At 43.2% G+C, this 9,269-nt stretch overlaps 1 protein-coding gene across 1 annotated transcript in view; it reads left to right on the top strand.

Moving 5' to 3' along the window:
- The first annotated feature begins 347 nt into the window (after positions 1-347).
- The window catches only part of LOC126263356 (zinc finger protein Gfi-1b-like), a 95,448-nt gene continuing 86,526 nt past the window's right edge, over positions 348-9,269 (top strand). Inside the window, exons 1-2 of the mRNA XM_049960446.1 lie at positions 348-581; positions 633-695. Coding sequence (XP_049816403.1) covers positions 348-581; positions 633-695 — 297 coding nt within the window. The remainder of the gene's footprint in view (positions 582-632; positions 696-9,269) is intronic.

Genomic DNA, 9,269 nt, shown 5'->3' with positions numbered 1-9,269 from the left:
ATTTTATTTTGCTAGTGTAGGTGAACCGCTAACATTGCCCCATTCCTCGTCTAGCTGTCATTCATTTTGTTTATATATGTGTATGTGCAGGAGCAATGACCACTGTGTCGGGTTGGCTTAGTGGACTTAAACCAATGCTCACTCGCAGCTATTGTCTGTAACTTCTTTGTGTCTTAATTCATTTTCTCATTCTGCTGCAAGTACAGAGCTTATGTGTAGGTCTTGCCACGTGCCATTTGTGTATGGGACAGGAATAGGGATAGGGCCAGGTAGGACCCTAATCATTGCCATTCGAAATTGAAATACACCAATCACAATGAAGATCCAAGCTTCTTCAGCTAGCAGAGATGGAAGTGTGCTTATACTGTCGGCGCGTGCTGCAGCAGCGGTGTGTTTTGTTGTCTGCGGCAGGCTGCGCCCTGGGCAGAGTGCCGCGACCAGGTGACGTCACGCTGGCGGTGACGGAGGTGAGCGGCGAGCCGGAGGAGGCGCCGCTGAACCTGTGCACCAAGCCGCGCGCGCTCACCATCTGGTCGCCAGGCAGCCAGTGTGAACGCGAGAGCGAGGGCGGCGCTAGGACCGCCCCGCCGCCCACCGCCGCACCCGCCGGCGTCACCCCCGCCGCCCCCACCACCGCCGCGGACACCGCCGCTGTGCCGCCACAGAGGCCGCCGCCCCACGAGAGGACGTTCCAGGTAAGCCTACTTCAATAATTACCTCTCCTTCTCGACAACTCTCTCACTGAATACTGCCGCCGAACACATCTTTTTCTGTATCGATTCCACTGCATCTCGTCAATAGTCTGCGTCGTTCAGGCAGAACTTGATCCTCCCCTTGGACAGTGTAGACAATCGAGAATCGTTTCGAGACAGCTGTGTGAGGTCATCGTTCAATGACAATAAGCGAAGACAGCACGTGAATCAACCGTCATACTTAGAAAACCCACGTCTTTTTTTATGTAACGACGTACCTACAACGAAATTTGTGTGCAGTAGTATAATATGCATTAATGTCCACACTGAAACTGAAAAACTGTTTAGAAAATATTTAAAATAACAAGTTAGCGTAAAAAAGCTAAGAAAGCTATTAACAGCTCTGACTTCGACAGAGGTTCATTTATTACAGACTGTATGCCCGTTTTTTTGCAGCATCACAGTTTCACCATGAACATTAACACACTACATTGACATAATACTTTTTTCCTGAAGTCATCAAATGTAGTACCAATAGCTTCATTTCCTACATGTTTACTGTGGTGTGCGTACTGTAAGACCTTCGGTACACACACCATCAGATTATTTGACCTGTCGCTCTAACGAAGTAGGCGAGTGTCAGCAATATGTCTCGTGGTCTTATCGTGGCGTGTTTATCTTCTGCCGTTAGGTCAGACGATAGAAATGCCACTTGCACGCTTAGAGTAGCAGACTGACGGTGACCAACTTTAAACAGAACTTGATTAATTTATCACACATTTACTAAAATAATAAAAAATATAGACATTACGTAACTTGATTCTGGATGCTGTTTACAACTGACAATCTGAAGTTCCTTTGGTCTTGGTACGTTAATCTTACTCTCACATATCTCTGATACTTGACAAAGTGTCTATTCATATATCTTCATGGCTACGTACAGGAATATGGTAGTCTTATTAGGCGCAGACTGAAACTTGACTATAGACTGGTACAGACAGGTGCAGATAAATGCAGACTAATGCAGACTGATGCAGACTATGCAGACTGACTAATCGGAGGTCTGTACACTCGTTATAATACCACGCGCGTTCAGGTATCACTACGCGAGTGTGATCCGCGAGGAGAAAAGGTTCTACGTTAGCAGCAATCTCATTGGCTGCGTTACATATTAATACGCGTATCGGCGGAAGCAGAATTTGATCCGTCTCTAAGACAGCGCCATCTCGTAGTGCAGAGACGGACGAGCGCTGCGCCTGCGCTGCTGTGCTTAGCGGGGCGCGCTCTATTGGGAAAGTTGTGTACGCGCTGACTACGCGGAACTATGTACACAACATTTACACATTTTGTTACTTAGTCAATAAGCAGTTACTATGATTGACTATACCAATGTACACATGTATTCGCTCAGTGCCAGTTGCCGAAAACATTATTTTCACATTTTGAATTTTACTTAAACAGTAGACACGTAAACGTGGCTCAGAAGCATGAAACGCAGTAGAACTGAAGAGAAAGAACTTAAAAAGGTACCACTTTCAAAGTAAATTATGGTTGAAAGAAAGATATTGAGGGTGGGGGGGAGTGTAAGATGGACGGATAAGAAGCTGTTGGCAAGGTGTAAACCCCTCGCGGAATAGATACACACTGAGGTGACAAAGTTCGAATGGTTCAAATGCTCTAAGCACTATGGGACTTAACTGCTGAGGTCATGAGTCCCCTAGACTTAGAACTACTTAAACCTAACTAACCTAAGGACATCACACACATCCATGCCCGAGACAGGATTCAAACCTGAGACCGTAGCAGCAGCGCTGTTATGGACTGGAGCGCTTAGAACCGCTCGTGCACAGCGGCCGGCGACAAAGTTCATGGGATAGCGATGTGCACGTATATAGATGGCGGTGGTGTCGCGTACACGAGGTATAAAAGAGCAGTTCATTAGCTAACCCGTCATTTGTTATTAGGTGATTTATGTGAAAAGGTTTCCGACGTGAATATGACTGTACGACGGGAATTGACAAGACGTTGAACGCGGAATGGTAGTTAGAGCTAGATTCATGGGACATTTCATTTCGTAAATCGTTGGAGAATTCTACATTTCGGAATCCACAGTGTCAAAAGTCTGCCGAGAATACCAATTTCAGGCATTACCTCTCACCATGGACAATACAACGGTCGGCGGCCTTCACTTAACGACTGAGAGCATCGCATTTACGTAGAGTTGTCAGTGCTAACTGACCAGCAACACTGAGTGAAATAACCGCCGAAATCAGTGTGGGACAAACGACCGTATCCGTTAGGACTGTTCGGCTAAATTTGGTGTTAATGGGCTATGGAAGCAGACGACGGACGCGAGTGCCAACAGTCTGTTGCTACCCGTGGCTCTATATGTATGAGCAGCCCATTGTGGCTCGCCTTCCATATATTCCTTTTTAAATTTTTGTGACTAAAGTCTTTATTGCTTCATATTTATCTTATACCTAACATGCCAATTCGAATATTTAATTTCTGATGAAGAACTCATAGAAGTGTCGAAACCTGGTCAAAAGGCTTAAATTTTGTGACTGAGGGCTGTAATTGCATTAAAAAAACTGTATTAATATTCTACATCTTTAGTCTTCATTCCTACATATCAACAATCCTCTGCTATTAGAGTGCTCCGAATTATTGCGCGTACCATGCGAGCGTGCGTGAGAAGCAGCGTGCTTTACTTGAATTTCGAATTCGAAGAGTTCACCACTCATGAGCACTGCACCACCCCATTCTCCATACAGTCCCGACTTTGCGCCATCGATTTTTATCTGTTTTCACAACTTAAAAATGGTTCAAATGGCTCTGAGCACTATGGGACTTAACATCTATGGTCATCAGTCCCCTAGAACTTAGAACTACTTAAACCTAACTAACCTAAGGACATCACACAACACCCAGTCATCACGAGGCAGAGAAAATCCCTAACCCCGCCGGGAATCGAACCCGGGAACCCGGGCGTGCGAAGCGCACAACTTAAAGATCTCCTTCGAGGACGTCGCTTTGAAAGTGATGAACCGGTGCAAGCAGCGGTGAGGTTGTGGCTCTATCAACGAAGTCAAACATTCTCCAATGATGCTATCGAGAAACAGGTCTCTCGTTGTGAGAAATGTGTTCCTCACCAGGGTGACTGTGTTGAGAAATAAATTTGTAGACATGAAAAATAGAGATGCAGAATGTTAATAATATTTGTCCTATTTAAAAATCTTTAAGAGTTTTCACATACAGAATTCGGAGACATAACTTTCCAGCACGCTAGCTATCATACTATACTTTTTCCCTGCATGATGTGCTTGCGGCCTATGACTGCCAACAGAAATCAGCCACAGGTCCTAATTAATATACCACGTAATCTGCAGTATAAGGATTCCAATCTACACCTTCACTGAGCTTTATATCTAGTGCAGATAAATTTCAACAATAAATGGAAGAAATTAACTAAGTTTACTTGTTAGGCTTACACAGTAAGTCTACAGTCCGTATGTATTACCAAACTGAATTATGGCAGTGAGATGTGGACTTTGTGGTAAAATCATCCAAAAGCAAAGGGCCGCTCCACGAACAATTGGAAGACAGATGTTCAGAATTACATGTAGAGGCAGGAAGATAATGAAATGAAGTATATAACAGCGGAAGATCTAATTATGACGAAAGGAGGACCTTGCCGAGATAGTGACCTGAGAGCTCACCGATACAGACAGCCGTACCCTAGTGCGACCACATTGGAGGGGTATCTGTGGAAATATCAGGCAAATGTGTGGTTCACGTAGAGGAACAGCAGCCTATTCAGTAGTTGCAGGCTAACTGAATGGTCTGTCCTTATAACATCAGGCAACATCGTCTTGCTGCGAGGGGTATTCAAAAAGCAATGCAGCACTTTTTCCTGAAAACAGGTTGGTTTCACTCAGAATTTCAATGTACCATATTATTGCCTACTATTTTTGCTACAAAACCCTATTTTCAACATAACCTCCGTTCGATGTGACGGCCTTTCGCCACCTTACTGGGAGGGTCTGTATGCCCACATGGTACCGCTCTACTGGTCGACGTCGAAGCCAACGTCTAGCTGCATCAGTAACCTCCCCATAATTCACGTACTGCATCGCGTGGAAAGCAATTACGAACATATGATTCTTCGATGTTCTTTATGGTCTTCTGTTAGGCACCGATAAACCCAGCGAGCACATACTTTTGAGTACCCCCAACTGGTGGACGAGCGTGTCGGCACTACCAACAGAGATGTCCAGTTGATCAGCAATATGTCTGATTGTGGTCCTTCGATCACCTCGAACGAGAGTGTCCGCACGTTCCAAAGCTGCAGAAGTCACAGCTGTGTGTCGCCGGCTGGCATGCAGGAGATCGGATATATCTGCGCGATCTTGAAGACGGCAGCCTAAATAATTAAAATGGCCAACGGGTTCTAAAATTCTGTCGTCCAAAAAAATCTTTGGTCTTACTTTATGTTTGCCCTGGAATGCCATGGTTATTGATTCTGAGGTAGTGATTTTAAAGTTAACTTTCTTTAAGATATTATGTAGCTCTTTGAAGATTATCTTTAATGCTTTACATAATCGCTCACTCATTAGCATATGCCAGCACTCTTGTCTTAGTCCCTGATTAGTAGCTACAGTTCCCCCACTGTAATTAAATAAACTGAGTCTGAAGCAAGTGCCATCACACACGTTTTACACAAATTATGTGTTGAGGTTAGTCACGTTTAGGCACTATTCCATAGTTCCTGTCTGGCTACGTTATCAAAGGCGTTCTCCAGATCTACACACTCCACATAGGTTGGCAAATTGTATTGCCTTCATTTCTTTACCAGCTGTTTCACAGTAAGTTTCTTGTCAATACAAGCTGTCCCTTTTCGAACAACAGTTTTAAGATTGGCGAAGAAATTTCTTTAGTGGTTTCAAAAACATGTGAAAAGACCGAGAAAACTACATAATGGAAGGTGGATAGGAGAAATTAGACAAACATCAAAACAAACGTGGATACGTACAGTCTTAAGCCCTATCGTACACAGGAGTCTGCAGGACGCCTGATTCAGCAGTGGTTGGCAAAAGGCTATTGGTGACAATGATGATAACCCTTTCGAGAGACACAGTTATAATCCTAGGGATCAAGTACGGAGAATGGTTATATACAACCCGCACAAAAGAGTGTCTCTAAATATTGAAGTACAGGGGTTCAACGAAAATATGGAAATACCACAAACGCAATACATTACCTTACCCAGAGTGGTGTAGGTAAACCGTTGGCACTCAAATTGGCTTCCACTCTTCTTGAAATAGAAAAATACATGTCTTGTTTGGTTTTCTGTGGATTTTTTATACAGTTCTTCCTGCAATATAGTGGCAAACTCAGGTACCGATGATGGAGGTTCATAGCGATCACATACTCTGCTCTCCATAGCAGACGACAAAGGCTCAATGATATTGAAATCTTGGCGACTGTGGTGGCCGGGGAAAAAGCGACAATTTATCATCGTGCTCACAAACCCAGTCCTGGACGACGCGAGAAGTGTGAATAGGGATTTTGCGTCTTGAAACACAGCATCACCATTGCGATGGACCTCATCAACCAGAATGGTCACATGATCCTTGGCACAAACCGACCTTGCAGAGTGATCAAGGAGTCCATGGAATACCACGATATGGCTGCCCAAATCATGACCCCTGCATGTTTCACACTTGGGACTTACACCCGGCCAGAAGCTGGAAGCTATGTGAAACAAGACGCATCCGACCTAATGGCATTCTTGCATGTTTTATGGATTTGGCTCGACGTTTTTCTGTAACGGGCTTTTGCCTAACTGACGAGGGTTTTAGAATTTCAGCTCGCCTTGCAGTTCCTGCTACCCTCGTGTTGTTTTAGTATTGACAGGATTTTTGAGTCCGACACTCAGTTCTGCAGTGACTTCGGCTTCTGTCGTCCGCTTATTTTTCATCACAATCCTCTTCAGTGTCCGTCTGTCACGATCACTCAACACACACTTCTGTCTGCGTTTTGATTTAGCGGATGATGTTTTTTCCGTTCTCCCTGTATACTGTATAAATCTTTGACGAGGTACCGTTCGTGATCAGATGCAACTGCTCCATTTGCAGGCTTGGCATGCATCTCCATTTCTGTTCAAACATGCGTTTCTCGCGGTGTTTCCATATCTCTTAGTAGAGTGCTGTAATGTTCTGCAGATTCCTCTCTTTGTCGCCCCTACCGCTTAGGCCGCGCAGTGCAACACCATTGCTACGCGGGTAACATCCACGTGTCGCCTCAATGTAGTAACTAGAGGGAGCACTGACTGCTAATACACTGCCTTGGCCATCACAATCTGGGCCTGGCGTTACCATAATCCACATTTATACTACAAAGCAATCTTTGAAATTTATAGTTTTTTTTCAACAAACACAATTTTTCCGACAATCGTTTTGCAGATCTGGCGGCCATATCAGAGTGGGGAAAAGCCTAATCTGGTGCAGTAGAACATCAAAATGTTCAAAGAAAACTTCGAATCAGTGGTAGTTCTCTGTCTTGCCGAATGAAACAGTCTACATTTTGTAAGCGATGCATGTCATACTATTCTTTGTTCTTAGCAAACTAATCTGCAAAATAACGTACGGCTGCTGCTAAGAAAACCATGAATAATAAACCATAAATAAGATAATATTGCGTGTTATGTTGTCAACTAAAGCGTTATGTAGCGTTGCGCTGATGTGACAATTTGTGTTGTTTTAGAAATTTTAACAGTCTTATTTCAGACTAAAAGTATCAGGCAGACGATCTGCAAGCACAATGATCACTAACTTTTATTGTGATCCTTCCCCACACAAATCTTAAAGAAAGAAAGAAAGCTGCTAACGTTATCATTTCGCACATCATAGAAGGAGGACTCAGAAGATCATTAGCAATGGATCTTGATAGTCCCTCTTTGCGTTGAACGATGCAGCATCACAATACAGAGGCCAAGGAAATTTTGTTCTGATTTTAATTATTCGTATAAAAATATTTCCTAATAAAAAGTAACCGGAGACCTTAATTTTGCCAGCAACATGATGGCCTCCATTAATAAGACGAGACTTTTATGTTATTATACGAAGATTTTAGATATATTTTAGCAGGGAACTGAAAGTGTCTGTCGTAATATTGTCCTTTAACCATATACTGTAAAAACAATGGCTACTAAAAGCGTAAGCATCAAGTTGGTATCGTATGCCAAATTAATTGTGTTAACTTCAGCACATATTATTACAAATGCGTTACAAATTTGTAAAAATTACGTTTTTACTCTTCATCTGTAAAAGTTAGAAAATAACGGCTGCTTGAACAACATTCCATGCAAAACGATTGTATTTATACGCACATATGTAACATTTGTATAGTGTGATCCTCGAAACTAAGCATTATGTACTGTTCCCTGGGTCTTTCTGAGTGGGGCAGGAACCAATGGTTAGTTCCGTAAGAATTATATAGTTCTCAAAAGCGAGGCCTGTCCAGAAAGTAAGTAAGGTTATGGGGAAAAAATAAAATAAAACATAATAAAATACTCATAAAAACATTTTTTCAAACCAAAATTAATCTTTTTGCAAGAAAGAGCGTTTCTTAAACTATTTTTCTACTTCATAACTGGCACTATTGTTCAGACATTTGTCATAGCGGGAAACCGACTTCTCTGTGTACTCTACATATAAAGATGCTGCCAGTGAAGACAGCCAATGCCGAACATTGTTTTTTGTGTCGTCATGGCTGTCAAAAGGCATTACTTCAAAGTCAAGTACCAATAGCAGTCAGAAGGTGAGAGATCGGGGTTGTACGGTGGATGATCGAACTGTTCCCAGTCGAATTGCTGAATAAGGTTTCGAGCGACATTAGCAGCATGGAGACTTGCGTTGTCATGAAGCAATACAGTACCTTGATGACCATTCCACCCCTTTTGTTTTAAATTGCACGCTGGAGTTTTCTCAGTGTTTCACAGAATCGTATGGCATTGACTGTTTCACCTCTGACAAGGGACTCATCAAGCAGATTGCCCTGTCTGTTCCAAAACACAGTGCACATGATTTTTTGTAATGACAACGTTGTTCTAAATTTTCGTTTTTTGGGAGATTGTTATTGCATTCGCTCTATAGACTGTTATTTTGATTCTTAAGTGACATGGCAAACCCAGGTTTCATCAACGGTCACAGTTCTGTTTAAGAATTCTTCTCCCTCACCACTGCATCGGGCAAGAAATGTCAAAGCACTGACATGTTGCTTTGTTATGTGGGCATCCATAAGCATTTTCGAGACCATGGGAACCCAGTTTGCCAGCCGGTGTGGCCGAGTGGTTCTAGGCGCTTTAGTTTGGAACCGCGCGACCGCTATGGTCGCAGGCTCGAATCCTGCCTCGGGCGTGGATGTGTGTGATGTCCTTAGGTTAGTTAGGTTTAAGTAGTTCTACGTTCTAGGGGACTGATGACCTCAGATGTTAAGTCCCATAGTGCTCAGAGCCATTTGAACCATTTTTGAACCCAGTTTGCGAAAATTTAAGCGATCTGTGACAACCTCATC

The sequence above is a fragment of the Schistocerca nitens genome, chromosome 6, assembly GCF_023898315.1.
Source record: "Schistocerca nitens isolate TAMUIC-IGC-003100 chromosome 6, iqSchNite1.1, whole genome shotgun sequence".
NCBI classification, from domain to species: domain Eukaryota; kingdom Metazoa; phylum Arthropoda; class Insecta; order Orthoptera; family Acrididae; genus Schistocerca; species Schistocerca nitens.
Note: the sequence above shows the minus strand (reverse complement) of the source record. Positions and strands in the feature narration are given on the sequence as shown.